This window comes from Psammomys obesus, unplaced genomic scaffold (assembly GCF_907164565.1).
Source record: "Psammomys obesus unplaced genomic scaffold, mPsaObe1.curated_primary_1811, whole genome shotgun sequence".
In the NCBI taxonomy this organism is placed as follows: domain Eukaryota; kingdom Metazoa; phylum Chordata; class Mammalia; order Rodentia; family Muridae; genus Psammomys; species Psammomys obesus.
Window position 1 is genome coordinate 1,228,636 of NW_026590486.1, and position 19,004 is coordinate 1,247,639.

A 19,004-nucleotide genomic window follows, 5' to 3' on the forward strand; every position below is an offset into this window, starting at 1 on the left:
ATAGAACTGAGCTCTAGACATGAAGCTGAATTCATGCTCACACTGAATGAGTTTTGATATAACCCCACATAGCAGGCAATTAAAATCGTAGTGGCTTATGCAAAACAAGAATACTTTTCTGTTAAGCCTAAGGGCAGCAGTTCTCAGCCTGTGAGTCGCAGCCCCCTTGGGGGTCACATATCAGATATTCTGCATATCAAGATATTTACATTACAACTCACAACAGAACCAAAATTACAGTTATGAAATAGCAATGAGTAATAGCATGAGGAACTGTATTAAAAGGTTGCAGCATTAGAAAGGCTGAGAACCACTATGCTAGGATAAGGTGTGGGCCCATTTATAAGTCAGCTGCCTGTGGAGAGCACTGGCTCTTCTGGCCTAGTTATGTGGGAAGGTGGTTATCTCTAGCCCCAAGCAGTCCCTCTCTAAAGTTGAAATTGTTGTTGCCCCTGATAATATGGGTTTTGATGAAGAGTACAGAGTAAATGCAGACCAGGAGTCTCATCTGCTGCACTGCTTTGGCACTCCAGAGTTTGTAGAGCCTTGACTATACAGCCAGAACTTATGCCTTGTAGCCTGAGGCAGATCACTGAACTCAGAGAGTGTTGGAAAAGCATAAGCTGATATGCTTTCAGAATAGTAGGTACAGTGTTTTAACTGCTGGTACACATTGCTGAGTACTGGTTTTGACAATTTGCCTAATTACAATGTGCTTATTTTTACTTTTTTTAATGTAAGTTTTGCCTTTTTTATATGTAAAGTAATGGAAGCCCCATTAACAACTATTATTTTGCTTCTTCTTTGCAGGTAAAATATTTTTGCAATTTATAATTTACTAAAAGTCCTTTTATTTTTCATATATGTCATCCAGAAAGCTTTTATGCTAACTATAGTGATACTTATATTTATTATTTAGGCAGCACATACACATTGAGTACATGCTATATGTCAAGCAGAATGAGTAGCAAATAATGGACTTTTATATACTACACTTTGGCAACTTTCCCCTGTATGAATGTTTATGAATGTTGCAGGTGGCCGGCATGCTACAGCCTTAACCGTGGATGGGAAAGTATTTTCATGGGGTGAAGGTGATGATGGAAAACTTGGACACTTCAGCAGAATGTAAGACTGATTCTTTCAATTTTGTTTATTAATAAGAAACTGGTAACCAATAATAATAGTATGTTTTTCATAGTTGTTTTACAGAAAATTAATGATATAAATAAAGTGAAAACTAATTTTTAAAGGCCTGGATAGATATACTGTGGCTTCACATACTCTCTTTTAGGGTTTGATAGTTAGAGTGATGTATATATTTTTTTGTTGATCAAAGATGGGCCACCCCTGTAAAAAATCTTCTAATAAGGAGTATAATTTATCCTTCCTAGGAACTGTGACAAGCCAAGGCTGATAGAGGCCCTGAAAACCAAGCGTATCAGGGATATAGCTTGTGGGAGTTCTCACAGTGCAGCCCTGACATCCAGTGGAGAACTGTACACCTGGGGCCTTGGCGAGTATGGCCGACTGGGACACGGGGATAATACAACACAGCTGAAGCCAAAAATGGTGATTATAAATACTTTTATTGCTTATAAAAAGCTTTGTCAAGTGAAGATAAGCCTCAAGCCTAGGTTTTTAAAGATGCAAACTATTGACTTTCAGTCTGTGGAAAATTTTCCATTGCTTTCTTAGCTCCCATGCTTCATTCTGTTTTTAAATTTGTAATTGAGTAGGTAAAAGTCCTTCTTGGTCACAGAGTAATCCAGGTTGCATGTGGAAGCAGAGATGCACAGACACTGGCTCTGACCGATGAAGGTAAGAGCTGGTTGTGATACTGTTTCTGGCTGGGTAGGAATGTTACAAGGTGTTTACCCGAGGTATTTATTTTCAAACCTAGGTTTGGTGTTTTCCTGGGGTGATGGTGATTTTGGAAAATTGGGCCGAGGAGGAAGTGAAGGCTGTAATGTTCCCCAGAACATTGAGAGACTAAATGGCCAGGGGGTCTGCCAGATTGAGTGTGGAGCTCAGTTTTCCTTGGCCCTCACCAAGTCAGGAGTGGTGTGGACATGGTAGGTGAGCTTGCTTAGGGTTACTGCCAAAGGTGGACTGTGTGGCAAGCCCTGGCTTTGTCCTGTGCTTAGCCTCGGCTGTTATATTTTTACTCAGTTGGCATCTTTTTGTAGAAAAAAAAATCTGTATTGAGTTATTAAATTGAGATTACTGAAAATGTTACAAAAAGAAAGATCTTACAGTTTGTATTTTTTTATGAAGAAATCTAGAGAAGTTTTAAACCAGTTTGCGTAGGTTTATATAGCTTTTCTTTTCAAAATTGTTTTATTATACTGGAAGCTGTATGAAGTAAGAACAAAGTAGACTTCTGACTCTTTTTGGTCCTGAAAAAAAATTCTGCTTTTTTTTTTTTGGTGAAAGCTGGCTTTTTTTTTTTTTTTTTTTTTTTTAAGTGTGAAAGAATGGGTACCCAGACCATTCTTGGATGGCATGTTAGGCCGTCCTGACATGGAAATATATATTAGACAGCACTTGGGAGGGTAGTTTGCAGTGTTGTCTATTCAGTCTCTTTACAGTGAAATCTACAGTAACTGAGTTATTATAAAACATAATCACAGCATGAAAGGTCTTACTGGCCAACTTAATGAGTTAATTTGGATTGTGGTGTGTTAGAGACCAAGCATCTTTAGTACTGTGTGTGACAATATCATTCCACTCTAAAAGAGGTATGGCAGTGAAAGTTTTCTTGTGTAGCATTGCCAAACTGTGACCATGTAGTGACACTAGAACTGTCACTTTCTTCTCAGGGGGAAAGGGGACTACTTCAGACTGGGCCATGGCTCTGATGTGCACGTGCGGAAGCCTCAGGTGGTGGAAGGACTGAGAGGGAAAAAGATTGTGCATGTGGCAGTTGGAGCCCTGCATTGCCTAGCAGTCACAGACTCAGGACAGGTAAGACTAGAGCGGCCTGTGGTAAGGGGCCTTCTTAGAGTGTAACCTCATCAGGTTACAGTTCCTGTCTTGTCAAAACTGGAGTAACCAGATTCAGTGTGCTGGTCTATGTCTAAAATCCCAGCATTGGAAGTCTGAAGCAGGAGGATAGCTAGTTGAAGGCCAGCTTAGGGTACATAGTGAGTTTCAGGCCAGCCTGGGCCACATTTTTGCATGTCACACCAAGAAAATAAAAAGAAAAAATATCCCCTAAACTCCTGGGATGCTTAGATGAGTTTTGATGTTAGGTTGGTACAAAAGCAATTACAGTTTCTATGTTTTAAAATTTGCATTTGGTGCTGAAATATATTCTTAAATAAATAGTTTATTATTCATAATTTTAAATTTTGCAGATACTTATTTTATGAGTGTATGTTTATGTCTGTCTGTCCATCTGTTTGCATATATGCACACATGTGTTTAACTCAGAGGACACCTTTATGTTGTTGAGTCTCTCCTTTTACCATGTGAGTCTTAGAGATTGAACCCAGGTGAAGTCATGGTCATAAGGACTTTTACTTGCTGAGCCATTTCAACAACCTCTATTGTACATCATTTTAATTCACATTTCTTGGTATTGGTTGTTGGTGGTAGTGATTTTTTTTTTTTTTTTGCTAATGACTTATTAGTTGTCATTTATTTTTTACTATTGAAATATTAGACAAAAGGCAAATTTGAATGATTTTCATAAGTTCAGAATGAGTTATAAGGCAATGGCAATAGTTCACAAAATCAGCAGTGTGTCTGGCCCAGGAACTGTTAACAAGTGGGCAATATGAGACACCATATGGTTGCTAGGAATTGAACTCAGCATGTTTGGAAGAACAGACAGTGCTCTTAACCTCTGAGCCATCTCTCTAGCCTGGGGAAACAGCCCAGATGTCCATCAATGGAGGAATGGATACAGAAATTGTGGTACTTTTACACAATGGAATACTACTCAGCAATTAAAAACAAGGAAATCATGAAATTTGCAGGCAAATGGTGGGATCTAGAAAAGATCATCCTGCGTGAGGTATCCCAGAAGGAGAAAGACACACACGGTATATACTCACTTATAAGTGGGTACTAGACCTATAAGATAGGATAGACGTACTAAAATCTGTACACCTAAAGAAGATAAATAAGAAAGAGGCCCCGGGGTAAGATGATCAATCCTCACTTAGACACACAAATGGGATGGACATTGGATGTAGGAGAAAACAAGTAACAGGACAGGAGCCTACCACAGAGGGCCTCTGAAAGACTCTACCTAGAAATGTATCAAAGCAGATGCTGAGACTCATAACCAAACCTTGGGCAGAGTGCAGGGAATCATATGAAAAAAGGGGGAGTTAGCATGATCTGGGGAGGCCAGGAGCTCCACAAGGACCAAATATATCAGGGCACAGGGGTCTTTTCTGAGACTGATTCTCCAACCAAGGACCATGCATGGATATAACCTAGAACCCCTGCTCGGATATAGCCCATGGTGGCTCACTATCCAAGTGGATAACCTAGTAAGGGGAACAGGGACTGTTTCTGACAAAGTCAGTGGCTGGCTCTTTGACACCCCCCTCATCCCCAGGGAGGAGCAGCCTTGCTAGGCCACAGAGGAGGACATTGCAGCCAGTCCTGAAGAAACCTGTTAAGCTAGGGTCAGATAGAAGGGGAGAAGGACCTCCCCTATCTGTGGACTTGGAAAGGGGCAGGGAGGAGATGGGGGAGGGAAGGTGGGATTGGGAGGGAATGAGGGAAGGGGCTACAGCTGGGATACAAAGTTAATAAACGTATCTAATATTAAAAAAAATCAAAGCCTAAAAACAAAACAAAACAAAAAAAACAAATGGACAATACAGTGGTGGCTGAAGACATTTTACAAATGAGATGGGAGCCTTCAAGATGCATAGTGGCTGAATATCAGGAGTTGACAATGACCAAGTGATAAGAATCATGGAGGTTGAGCATGCTGTTTTTATTTTTGTTTATAGTTTATAGTGTGGTGCAGTTAGCCAAAGCAAGGATGTACCCTGCATCCCTGCCACCCTGCCCCACCATCCAAAAAAGAATACATTAATTAGAGTAGTATACTCAGTAGCATTTATAGTTGTCCTAACGGTTGATTTTTCCTCAGAACTCTATGTCCTCATGCTCTTCTGTTACATTGTGAAATGATTTTTCTTTTCTTTTTTTTTTTTTTTAGGAATTCTTTGAAAAAAAAAAAAAGGCTTTATTTTACGTTGATTTTATTTTTACATTGCTTCAACGTTTTACCCTGTTGTATAACAGACACTGCATTTTCTGCCCTAACAAATGAGAGGACCAAGATGAAGCTTTGAAATTTGTATTTGTAGTCAGTTAAATACGAGAGAAATAGGAATGAGGAGAGAGAGAGAATGAGGCAACCGTGAGTTCTTTAGGAACTGCTCTTTTTTTGCCCAAAGTTGTTCGTTTACAACACTGTTTTACCAACATGTATTTACCTTTTAAAAATCAGGGTATTTTATTCATGCTTCAATTAATTTAGCATATTTTGAATACCAACGATTCATGAAGCATGTGGCAAGATTAAGTAGTAAGTAATACAGTTTGGTTCATGATCCCTCGGTTGGACTTGGTTAATTGTTAATTATAAGTTTACTATTCTTGCTTCTTTAAGAGTCCAGTTCTCTTAAGTACTATGACTTATGTTTTGTGCATTTTCAGGTTAAAAAAATTATGTGAATTTGAGAAATGTAAAGTCTTTCTCCCTTAACAGGTATATGCTTGGGGGGACAATGACCATGGCCAGCAAGGCAATGGCACAACTACAGTTAACAGAAAGCCCACACTTGTGCAAGGCCTGGAAGGCCAGAAGATCACTCGAGTGGCTTGTGGGTCATCGCATAGTGTAGCATGGACAACAGTGGATGTAGCTACACCTTCTGTCCATGAGCCTGTCCTCTTCCAGACGGCAAGAGACCCGCTAGGTGCTTCCTATTTAGGTAACAGAATTTAAACTGTTTCTCCTGTAGCTTACAGAAGTCATCTAGACGTGTGAAATAGTGCCGGGAAAGGCTGTACTGCTGTTACTTCTGTCTCATTTATATACATGACTTTTTGTGATTTGCTTTGTTTGCTCGATGTGGTAGCCTGCAGAATCATCTTAAATTGCTGTATGTATCAGCAATTTAATATTGTGTGAATATTTTTGTTCCTGAATAATTTTTCATGCTTTGTTCCTTTTTGTTACTGAATAATTTTTCATGCTTTGTTCATTCAATGAAGGACATTTAAATTATTTCTATTTTTTGGTTGTTACAAATTAACCGTCTTTACAGCACTCAGTGAGGCAGAAGCAGGTGGATCTCAGTGAGTTCCAGGCCAGCCTGGTCTAAAGCAAGTCTAGGACAGCTAAGGCTACCTAGAGAAACCTGTCTAGAAAAACAAAAAACAAAACAAAAACTTAACCCTCTTTATCATATAAAAGTTTTTTGGTGTATGAAAAAAAGTTTTTGATTCTCTGGTATAAATGCTAAGAATGTTTTTATAAGTGCATATTATTAGAAATAGTAAATTGTTTTCTGTAGCAACCATATTCTTTTACATTCTTCTTAGCAATCGATGAATAATTCAGGTTTCCCAATAACTTCACTGTTTTCTAAAAAATATTTTAGTCCTCTGAGTATTTAATACAATGTGTTTTGATCATATTCACCTTCAACTCATCCCCTTAACTCCTCCCAGATCTACTCCTTCCGTACTCACTCCCATTTTACCCTCTTTTTAAAAAAATTGTGTTATCTACAGATAACATCCAGGTGTGGGTTTATTTGCAGTGGGGTGGACTAATAGGAGCCACACGCTTAAGGAAATTGACTCCCTCTCCCAGAAATTACAAGCTGTCAATAGTTCCTCAGTTAGCAATGGGGGCGTCTTGAAGCGCTTCTCATTCCATGGTAAAATATAACCCAATTGGTCATGGACAAGTCTTATGCAGGCAGCTATAGCTGCTGAGTTGATGAATGCACCAGGCATGTCGTGTCCAAAAAACAGTTTAAATTTATATTTACATAGGTACTGTATTAACATCACTTTGCCTCCTCCCTCTTCAACTTCTCTCATCCCCCCATCATTCATGACTGCTTCTTTAGTTATTATTGTTATATGCACACACACACATGCACATAAACACACACCCTGGCTAACCACTTGAGCCTGGATAACCTGTCAGGGGGCTGGTCCCTGGAGAAGACTGAATCTCTCTCTCAGCAGTCATTAATAGACCATAGCGTGCTGTATCGATGGGAACAGTCTTGTGAGATTTCACCCATTCATGTTGTCATGTCAGCTGGTATTGTCATCATGTAGTTTTTCTTTAGGTGATCATATTATTAAGATGTCATGGGTCTTCCACTTGCAGTGGTACACACCTGTAATCCCAGCACTTGGGGAGGCAGAGGCAGGCTGATCTTTGGGAGTTCAAGGCCATGCTCATCTACAAAGTGAATCCAGTACAGCCGAGGCTACACAAAGAAACCCTGCCTCAGGAAAAAAAAAAAAATGACCTCCCCCCACACCCCCCAAAAAAAGGTTTCATGGGTCTAGCTTTCGTGTTATAGACAGAAAGAACTAGCTTGTAGCAAATGCCCTGGTTCTCTGACTATTGTAGTCTTTCTGCCCCTTCCTTCACACTGTCCCTTGAGCTTTGGGTTCACCACTCTTAATTTTCCCCATTGTGATGGATGTGTGATGGTACCTCATAGTTGTTTTACTCATGTTAAATACCTTTTGACAGTTTACCTACTATTGTGGTTTGAATGAGAAATGTCCCTCATAGGCTTGGGCATTCATACACTTGGTCCCTAGTTGGTTAGGGAGATTATGAGGAGGCACAGGCTTGCTGGAAGATGCAAACTATTGGGAGTTCTTTTTGAGAGCTCATAGTCTCACTCCTCTTCCAGTTCTCTCTCTGCTTTGTGTTATTGATTTCAGCCCTGAGTTTGATTATTTCTTGTCATCTACTCTTGGGAGTATTTGCTTCTTTTTGTTCTAGAGCTTTCAGGTGTGCTTTTACATTGCTAATATGAGATCTCTGCAATTTGTTTATGAAGTCACTTAGTGCTATGAACTTTCCTCTTAGCACTGCTCTCATTGTATCCCGTAAGTTTGGGTCCCATATGTTGTGCTTTCATTTTCAATGAATTCTAGAAAGTCTTAAATTTCTTTCTTTATTTCTTCCCTGAACCAGTGTTCAGTGAGTAGAGAGTTGTTCAATTTCCATGAGTTTGTAGTCTTTCTGTTGTTGAAGTCCAGCTTTAATCCATAGCCGTCTCATATGATACAAGAGGTTATTTCAGTTTTCTTGTATCTGTTGAGGCTTGTTTTGTGACTGAGTATAAGGTAATTTTGGAGAAGGTTTTGTGAGGTGCTGAGAAGAAGGAATATTCTTTTGTTTTTGGATGAAATGTTCTATAGATAACTGTTAGGCCCATTTGATTTATAACAATGGCAAAATTTAGGTTGTATGGTTAAAACTACAATTAGTAGGACAGGCCATAAAAGGGATGAGACTCTGATGAAGTGGATGCAGAGCTTTGAAAGATATTTTATTTCATATACATATTGACTAAGTGTAGTGTCACATGCCTGTAAGCTCAGTACTCGGGAGGCAGGGGTAGGCAGATCTATGTGAGTTTGAGGCTTGCCTGGTCTACATAGTGAGGTTCAGGAAGGACAGAGCTACATAGTGAGCTATCTCAAAACAGAAACAAAAACATTCATGCATATCTGTAATATTAGTTAGATTAAATTCATCCATCCCCTTCAATTTTTCTCCTATCCCCTCACCACTTTCCTCCTCTCTCAGTACTCACTGAGTTGATTTAGTGCTCCTATATGTGCTTGGGTATAGGACATCTATCTCCTGGAGCATGGGTAACCTCTCAAAGCAAGTTTCTCTGAAGAAAACTGACTTCCTTTCTTCAGCAGCCATCATTTGCTAACAGCTTAAGGGTGGGTGGGACTTTATGAGCCCCTCCTCATCCATGCTGAGATTTTGGCTGCCAAGGAGAGAGACTTGAGAACTCCCAGTGCATTTTGAATCAGAATCTTCACTCTGGCCAGTGTGAGTAGGTGCTGCATCATAAATAGCAAAGTGCGGATTATAGGTTTTCAAAATAACCTAAATGGTCAAATCATACAGAAAAAGAACAATCTGTGACCTTAAAGACAACTTCGATGTTTGTCCCTCTTTTAGGTGTGCCTTCAGATGCTGATTCTTCTTCTTCCAGCAATAAGATAAGTGGCACAAATAACTGCAAGCCTAATCGCCCCTCCCTTGCCAAGATCCTCCTGTCACTGGAAGGAAACCTGGCCAAGCAGCAGGCTTTATCACATATCCTTACAGCACTGCAGATCATGTATGCCAGGTAGGCTTTTGTGTTCATTTGTAAGTCCTGCCATTATATAAACTATGGCTTTGTAATATTTCAGTTGGCCAGATATTTATGAGAATGTTCTGTTATTATTGTCTTAAGTGTTTCAAGTTGGAAATCACACATCCTCACCGGTGTTTGATAGGATCTTGGTGCTTTACAGTAAAATCCAAATGAGTGTTGAAATACAAATCAGAAAATCAGGCTTAAGGATGTTTTCAATTTTTTTTTTTTTAAGATTTAGTTATTTATTGTTTATATAACATTCTGCCTGCACACCAGAAGAGAACACCAGATCTAACTGTAGATGGTTGTGAGCTGCCATGTGGTTGCTGGGAATTGAACTCAGGACTTTGGAAGAACAGCCAATGTTCTTTACCTCTGAGCTATCTCTCCAGCCCCCGGATGTTTTCAATTTTTGTTGATAATTCTACAGCACTATGTAGGAAAGAGGAAGAATGAGTTGATGCTAATTTATGGTGATGTTATTCTTTGATTCAGTTGATAAGATAGTTCTTTCTGTTTACATATTCATTTGTTGCTGTTGTCTCAGAGCTTGTTCTAGTCAGTTTTCAGCTTTGGGCCTCTGGTAGCACATCATGGTAGGATCCAAAGCAGAGCAAAACCTGCTCACCTCCTGGTCAGAAGTTAAAAAGAGAAGGAAACAGTCAAGGTTCTAGTCCCGGCTGTGACATACTCTCATGACCCAAGGACTCCCACTAGACCCTACCTCCTACAGGTCCCAATACCTCCCAGCAGTGATAGTTGGGCAGCAGGACTTTACCATATGGTGTTTTGGGGAGTGTAGAAGGTCTAAACCATAGAAAGCTTAAGCGAGTTGCCCTGTCAGTTAATGTATCCTTGGTGTGGATCTGATAGTTGTGCTTCCATAACTTAAGAGCAAAAACCTAAAATAGTCATGGAGAGGACAGTTAATCTGCTCCTTATTGTATCAAGTTTTTATTAAACATCAGCTATCTATTTCTCAAGCTCCAAGAGCAATCCAATCTAGACTGAACTAGAGGCCTACTCTGCTCTGGTTTTACATTAGACAGTCTTCCGCTTGTCATTACTGTGTCTGCTCAACAGATATGTACTGTTTTGTATAGCAATGAGGTTACATTCTGAGAAATGTATTATATTAGTGTTATGTGGAGTATATGCATGTAAATTAAGCTCACTGGGACCTTTCTAGTTGATAGTCTTCCTGTAAAATCACATACATATTCCATTGTGGGTTGAAATGTTACTCTGTGTCCTATATCTATAAAGAAGATCAGGGTATACATTTTAGCTTAGAGCTCTTGGCTACCTGGTTAATAATGCACAGTAGTTTCCTAAAGCTCATTTGTACATACCTTGTAAAAATGAGACGCACTTTTAGTGAGCACTTGACCTGCTGCTTCTCACAGTGCCAGATGAAAGGGTGACTCACCACAGTCTTGGCCTTCTGTTTTGACAGAGATGCAGTGGTTGGAGCCCTGATGCCTGCCGGCATGCTCGCCCCAGTGGAATGTCCCTCATTCTCCTCAGCACCTGCTTCTGATGTGTCAGCAATGGCCAGCCCCATGAATGTAGAAGAAGGCATGCTAGGTGCTGAGCTTGAGGACAGACTGAGTCCGAATCTTTGGCAAGAAAAGAGAGAGGTAAAAGGGAACCTTAACGCAGTGTGGGATTTGAAAGGGACAGGTAGCTTCTTTGTGTCTAGGAAATCCTGCTTATTCTGCCACTTAATTTTTATGTCTGCTTTTTTATTTTGAGCTTCAATTGGTAGAATAAATTCTATTTAAAGAGATTTCTTAGTGTTGAAGTGAAAATAGATTTGTTGTTTTAAAAAGTCATTAAACAGCATTCTGAAATGGTAAAAGTCAGAAAGTCAGAAATTTAATTTGTTTGGGAAAAGATTTCTTAGAGAGGTGTCAGCTCAGTGTAGTCTGATACGTGAGTCCTGCTGTATTTACAGGGCTGTTTTGGCTCACCAGGGTTGATAGGTGACATGAGCACTAGATCATTCCAAAATTCTACAAGTGGTTTCATTGTGCCATATTGCTGAGCTTCTTAAACATTTCCTCTGGTGTATTCTCCATTTAGATGGTTTCTTCTGAGGATGCTGTGACCCCCTCTGCAGTGACACCATCTGCTCCCTCAGCCTCCTCTCGGCCATTTATCCCAGTGACAGATGACCCGGGAGCTGCTAGCATCATTGCAGAAACCATGACTAAAACCAAAGAGGTCAGGAAACATTCTTCTTTAAATATACTCAAATATAAGATGGCTTTCAATGTATTCAAACGTTCAGGAGTCGTATTTAGAGCTAGAGTATGCTATACCTCGTATATCAGTCACATAAGTTCTCCCATAAAGTTCAGAGATAGTGGCACTAGTAATCTAGTTGGAAAACATACACCTTTATAGATTTTTTTTTTTTTAACTTAAGTGTATTTTTCAGTAGGGAAATGAGGGTATAGAAAAAGTGGCAAAGGAGTAAGGTAGGAATAAGAAGGAAAATACTAGAGATTTAAGTAGTTGAGAAAGTTGTAGAAAAAGAAAGACTAGTCATAAGCTCTTTACATTGAGATATAATTTAAGAGCAGCAAGATGAAGCAAGGCCTTCTAACCTCAGTCACTGTCCTCTCATTGCACTGTGGATGGCTTCTATGTCAGTGTGTGTGGCTGTCAGGGAGGTTTCTAATCTGATACCAACAGTTAAGTGTGTGTGTCTGCCCGCGCCGATGAGAAGGGTTCCCATGACTGAAAGCTGTTTTTGTCCAGTCTCTAGTCAAAGGCCTTCTGCTTATACATTGTACCTTTCCTTGCATTGGGTGGTTTGGGTATTGTTTCATCTACATGCTGGGATTTTTGTGACTGAGGCTCTGAGGTAATGTGCAAAGTCCACCCTCCTGTAATGACCTTTATTGCACATACCAGGATGTCTTAGTTAGGGTTTTATTGCTGTGAAGACACACCATGACCGTAGCAATTCTTCTTTAAAAAACATTTAATTGGGGCTAGGGTAGAGTTTCAGAGGTTTTAGTCCATTATCATCATGGTTGCATGCAGGGCGGCATAGTGCTAGAGAAGGAGCTGAGAGTTGTTCATGTGAATCGGCAGGTGGCAGGATGTAGAAGAAGGCATGCTGGGTGCTGAGCTTGAGGACAGACTGAGTCTGAATCTGTCACATTGGCCAGACTTGAGATTATAAGACCTCAAAGGTCCACTCCACAGTTACACACTTCCTCCAACAAGGCCACACATCTAGTAGTGCCACTCCCCATGGCCAAGCATTCAAACACCATGAGTCTGTGGGGCCATACCTATTCAAACCACCACATTGGGTGTCTGCAGCACATTTTCACAATATGGGGAAACTCACAGGCAATGAGCATGGGGTAGCCTTCTTTGGGATATTTCTTCCGGTCTCCATTTCAGGCTTCATGCCATCCTTTTGCTTCTTTGTAACAAAATAACAGAGGCAGACAGATATAGACAGAGAGACAGATAAGACATCCTGGTAAAATGGTAGGTTAGAAGACATATCTGTGTTAATGGGCTTTTAAGGAAATAAGATTACAAATGAATTTGTAGCCAGGCGGTGTTGGTGCACACCTTTAATCCCAGCACTCGGGAGGCAGAGACAAGTGGATGTCTGAGTTCTACAGAAGTGAGTTCCAGGACAGCAGGGCTGCACAGAGAGAACCTGTCTCAAAAAAACAAAAACAAAGTTCCTGTAAGAGACAAAGCTAAGGAAAACAGAAAGAGTCATTGGCAGGATTTCTCTGAACAAGGCAGCCATGCCAACAGTGCCCTTCTCAGCCTCTCTGTATGGATATCACGTGTTGCACTTGGACAGTCTCTCTCTGGCTTTTGCAGTGCCACTGATAAAAGCACTTTCTCAGCAGTGTAGCTGCCTGGCCTCATGTGAGCATCCTGGTGCAGCTGAGCATTGGTGGCATGGCTGCTTTGTTTGTAAAGCATTCCCACCAGTGCTTGTTTCTCTTTTCTTTAGTTCTGTCTTTCACAGGAGTGTTTTTGTCTTGTTTTGTTTTTGTTTTAATCTTAACTTAAAAAATAACTCCACTCACAGATATGGTTTCTAACCTACCATTTTACCAGGATATCTTGTCTGTCTTCCTTTGTTATATTGTTACAGATTCATGGGTTTCTATTATATTCAAGTATGCTATTTATTTTTGTCATTGTTTGACAGTCACCTTTTTACTAAAAAGTCTTTGAGTAATTCCTTTCATCACTGTTGTGACAGAATTAAGGAATAAATTGTATTGGGCAGCGTATGTATTGGGCAGGGTATGTATTAGGCAGGGGAGGGGTGTCCTCCAAGTCACACACATGAAAAACAAGACTATGTCATCTATTTTCAGTGTAGTAGTCCTGTAAGTAGCCAGCTTTCTGTGTTGGCTGCCACCTGCATACTTTCAGGCATTTTTTTTCTGTGCACAGGCACTGGAACTCAAAGCCAGTCTGTCTGCTTTAAGGGACATGTTCACTCTACTTGAGCTGCAGCCTCCCAAACTTCCATGCTGTCTGGACTTCCTCCCTTGGTTTGGCTCAACTACCTAGGCACCCCATCAGTATATACCATTCCCAGCCTCAAACCTGGTATCACATCAGGTCATTTTGCCTTGCTCACGTTCTCTCTTATGCCAGCTTTCCCACTTAGGTACAAAGATCCACTTTCTCTTTAAAATAGAATCCCTTGATTCTTCCATAGTTACTATTGATAGGAAATATGTTATATGTAATAAGAAAGTCACAATAAGTTGAGTCTAGAATCAGTTTTTGTTTCTGGCAATCTCCTGTTATGAGTTTTTACTTTAGGTAGGATGAGAGATTGATCTCCTTACTACAGATTTATCAATGAAACACAGACCATTTCCAGATTATGTCCTCAAGTTTTTATTATGAATTATAGTGAGGTAATTTTCCCATTAGTGTTAGATATGTAATTTATGGTTAAGGGTATGTAGCCAGTACTTTCTTTTTCAGATATTGCTAGATGACTTCTACATCTTAAGACTGAAGATGTTTTATGTATTAATAGTTAACTAGTTTTTCTGGCTGCTTTTCCTATCATACTGGAATGTCATAATTTCCAATGAATTGCACCTACTCCCTCGTCCCAGGACATACAGGTGTGGCTTTTTTCCTGTTTTCGTTGCTGTTGTTCTGATTTACTGAGGTCACAAAAGCAGAGAGGAGTGGAAAACCTTCTTCTGGCTCTCACTCTTTATTATAGAGGATTCTGCCTAGAGAATGCACAAGATTAGTGCCTGCCATTGTTTTACATAATTTTTAGGCTGAGCTCAGAAGTTGTGGGCTACCTCAGCTTTGATGGTGGGGGTTCCTTTCTCCTTTGTATAAGTATTGCCCAAGTCTGACCTATAAGAGACTCTTATGTGGGCACAGCTGACCCAGAGAGGTACCTTTTGCAGGGTAGGGCCTTGGCAGGGTATGAGGACTCAGTAATGTTGTGGAAGCAACTCCCAGCAAATAAGCAGAGACCTTTTTCTTAAGAGGAGAAAAGGTGAGTCAATTGAGTACCTTTTAACTGACACAGTGAGAATGCAAAGTAAAATGCTGCATCCTTGCAAGGCTCCTGGGGTAGACCTAACTGAGTCAGTTAGGGAATGAAGAAAGGACAAACACACAGAAACACAGAAAACTGGAATTGAGTGGACTGTCCTCTCCAAGAGAAGCCGCAGCATCCTGGAAGCTCAGTGTATTTATTTTGTAGAGCTGAACAGGGAGGAGGGGTTACTACACTCAGTTGAACAAGGAGGAGGAGTTATTACATACAAATAAACAAGGAGGTGGGGTTATTACATACAGCTGGATCAGGAAGGCAGGCTTAGCTAACCTTAACAGGAGCAGTCTCTGTAGAGCAGTGCCTGCAGGCCATAAACATCCCAGGGAGAAAAGGCTTTGGCTATGGCGGACTTTTCTCACACATTACAGCATCCGTATTTGGGACAGAGGGGAAACCTTTGCCATTGCCCTCAGAGCCTCACCCCTCTGGGGGTCGTATTTTGCCATTTTCCCATGGGTCTGAGGCTTGAAATGGCTATGCTCATGTCAACAGCACACATTCATTCAGGGCTTCTTCCACTTCCTATAGTAAAAGAGTAAAAACCTTTTTTAAAGTGTTGCCTAAATGATGTGTTAGACATATAGGATTGATTTTAAATAAGATTTTGTGAAAGACTTATAGAGGAGATCTAGATGAAAGTTGTAATATAAAATCTGATGAGTAGGGGTAGGCTTTATATGGCATGGCATCCTTTCTAACTCACATGCTGTATCACCTACCTGTGCTGCCTAGGTGGTCACAGTAGCAAACTGTCATTTCTTTATAGTTTAAGGCATTATTCTCTTGATGTTGTCAGTGCTTTGCAAAAATAATTCCTTGCTCCTGAAAATCTGAGACATAGCTCAGTGGAGATACTGGGGTAAGTCATGTCTTAGTCTGGTTTTTAATGTTCCTTCCTCTTTACTGATGTGTCCTTTAGGCTCTAGGGTAAATTGGTGACTTTTATCTCTTGAAAGTTTATTCTCTGTTTTAACTGTTGATTGTCAATTGATTTAGGATGTTGAAAGTCAAAATAAAACATCGGGTCCAGAGCCCCAGTCCTTGGATGAGTTCACCAGTCTGCTGATCCCTGATGACACCAGGGTGGTGGTGGACCTGCTCAAGCTGTCAGTTTGCAGCCGGGCTGGAGACAGGGGCAGGGATGTGCTTTCAGCTGTGCTGTCTGGCATGGGCACTGCCTACCCACAGGTGAGTAATGGGGAAGGCTGTATGTGGGGCCAGCCTTCTCTGCAAGAATCACTGTTCTTCATACATACTCTAATCCTAGACTGCTCCATGGAGAGAGGTTTGAAAGCGGTCCTTTAAAACTAAATGTACCATAGTTCTCTCAGTGATATCTTTTAATCAGTCTAGGACTGGTTAGTGTATCTTTTTTAAAAGATTTTTTCATTCATTCACTCATTCATTCATTCATTCACTCATTCATTCATTCATGTGTATGAGTGTTTAACTGAGTTTATATATGCATATTATGTTCATATGGTGCCTGAAGAGGCCAGAAGAGGGTTTTGGATCCCCTTGAATTGGAGTTGTAAGCCACCAAGTAAGTGGTAGGAACTATGCTTAGGTTTTCTGCAAGAGTAGTAAGTGCTCTTAAACAATTAAACCATTTTACTAGCTCTTATTCTTCAAAAACTTATTAGCTCTTGTTCTTTATTCTGTTTTTATTACATTTTGTTAGCTGTGTTTGTTATGTGTGTGTATGTGTGTATACACATATACTTTGTAGGAATTGGTTTCTTTCTCCTTCCACCATGTAGGTTCCAGGGATTGAACTCAGGTTATCAGGCTTGGTGACAAGAGCCTGAGTAGTCTGGGTAGTGCTGTGTATCTTATTCTTATTAGATAAGTCTTTCTGTGTGCTTTGCAGGTTCGCTTCTAGTTTGTTTTTAGATTCTAGGCCGGTATTGTTTGCGGTGCAGGAATTCTCGTTTTCAAGTAGACAAATCTGCCAATATTTTTCAGGTATAACTTCTCAACAGTATGCTAAAAATTCTTTATAAACATGATAGAAATTTCCCTAGCTTTTCTCCTGATCATCTTTATGATTTTATTTATTATATTTACACGTTTAGCCCTCTGCATTTTATCCTGATATAAAGAATAAAGTAGTGAGTGGTTCAGCTTTATTTTTTTTTTCAAATTAAGTGACAAACCACTTGCCTTAACGATATTTTTGAAATAAGTCATCCCATGACTTGAAAACTATTTTTATTCTATTCTAAATTCTTATATGCATTTAGGCATATTTACAAACTCTTGTTTTATGAAATTAATTTTTTAAAAGATTTTTTATAACATGTATGTATATGTGTATGCATTTATTATGTGTGTGCCATGGTGCTCATGTGGAGGGTTGAGGGCAGTCTGCAGGAATGGATTCTCTTCTTCCATTATATGGGCTGTAGGGATTGAACTCAGGTTGGTCAGACTTGACAGCAAGCAGCTTTACCTGCTAAGGCATCTCACCAGCCCAGAAATGACTTCTTAAGCTCAAATGTCACAGTATTTTAATATTAAATATTTCAGTATTTGTTAGCACTGAGTCTAAGACTTTCTATCACTGTGGGGAAGTTTTTATATGAGTCATCTAGAACTGTTGCCAACAGACATGTGACTGTGGGTCACTTGAAATGCAGACATTGGACCTTAAAAAGATTATTTTTAAGGTTATTATTTTGAAGATTATTTTATTTAACAATAAATTACTTAAATTTGTGGCTCAGGCATGATGAAGCCTATGTCTAATTTCAGCATCCAGGGGTGAGAAGCAAGACTCTCTCCCAAGAAATTTGCTGGCAATTTCCTTGATAGAAATGAAATGATGGTTGGCTGGGCAAAGGAGGGCTCTAATATCCAAAGGTCACTTGGTGATTCTGCACATAGATGCAGGTTTTGACTATTTGGTGAATCATTGGGTTCCACGAGAGATAGAAATAACAGTGCAATCATCTTTGTTTTGTTTTGTTTTGTTTTAAGACAGAGCCTCACAAAGGCAGGTCTGGCTGGCCTGGAAATTGTTGTATACACCATGATGGCCTTGAACTTGAAAAGATCTACCTGCCTCTGTGTCATGAGTGCTGGAATTTTAAAGGCATGCATGACCACACCTTATAGCTCAAATTATCTTTACATTTTCTTGCAGTGGTGAGATGGATACTCAATGTCCTGTCCTTATCCAATATTTGGGACTCTTGAATTAATTTATGTAACTGTGCCTATGTGGCAGTGATATTACTTTGTCATTAATATAACTGTTTATTAAACTAAATTGTTATCTATATATGAGGGAAATAGAGTAGAAGAATAATCCTGGAAAGCAGAGTGGGATGTTTTTTAATGCTAAATTTGGGGACTGATAATATTGCTCATGTTCATGTCTTTTTAATTTTTAATTTTATTTATTATTAGTGTAGGAAAGGTAACATGCCATCTGTATGTGTGGAGGTCAGAGAATTATTTATAGAGTCATTTTTCCATGGACTCTGGTTATCAAACTTAGTTTTTCAGGCTTACATGCCAAGTACTTTTATAAATTGAGCCGTATCTCTGGCCCAACCATATTTGGAGCCCATGTGGAGACACTGCATCTGCCATAGATGAGCCTGAGTGGTTTGATTGTTCCTGGTTCCTGTTTTTTTGCCCCAACTTGGCTCCCAGTGCCTTCTAGAATCTTGGTCATTTTAATCAAATTTTTGCTTCTTCCCATGATATTATTGTCCCCGAGGCAGACTGTTCTCACCAGGAAGTAATCTTGTCCAGGTGTAGAAGAGTGTTACCATCAGTGATGTTTCAGTTTATGAGTCAGCAGCATAGACTGTATTTTGTGTGAGGTCCCTTCCAGATGCTTTCATGTGGATGGTCTTTTTAATTCTCCTAGTACCTTTACTGTGCCTTGATTTTATGGGTAAGGAAACCAGGTCTAAAGTAAGCCTTTGTTTCTTAACTCGTTTCCTTCCTTCCTTCCTTCCTTCCTTCCTTCCTTCCTTCCTTCCTTC

At 39.9% G+C, this 19,004-nt stretch overlaps 1 protein-coding gene across 2 annotated transcripts in view; it reads left to right on the forward strand.

The window, feature by feature from the left end:
• The window catches only part of Herc2 (HECT and RLD domain containing E3 ubiquitin protein ligase 2), a 184,166-nt gene that overhangs the window by 124,335 nt on the left and 40,827 nt on the right, over positions 1 to 19,004 (forward strand). For both annotated transcript variants that reach the window (XM_055607517.1, XM_055607518.1), the window contains exons 60-69: positions 1,038 to 1,128; positions 1,395 to 1,572; positions 1,740 to 1,821; positions 1,904 to 2,075; positions 2,823 to 2,967; positions 5,744 to 5,969; positions 9,224 to 9,395; positions 10,864 to 11,047; positions 11,493 to 11,633; positions 16,003 to 16,194. In XM_055607517.1, the coding sequence (XP_055463492.1) occupies positions 1,038 to 1,128; positions 1,395 to 1,572; positions 1,740 to 1,821; positions 1,904 to 2,075; positions 2,823 to 2,967; positions 5,744 to 5,969; positions 9,224 to 9,395; positions 10,864 to 11,047; positions 11,493 to 11,633; positions 16,003 to 16,194 (1,583 nt within the window). The remainder of the gene's footprint in view (positions 1 to 1,037; positions 1,129 to 1,394; positions 1,573 to 1,739; positions 1,822 to 1,903; positions 2,076 to 2,822; positions 2,968 to 5,743; positions 5,970 to 9,223; positions 9,396 to 10,863; positions 11,048 to 11,492; positions 11,634 to 16,002; positions 16,195 to 19,004) is intronic.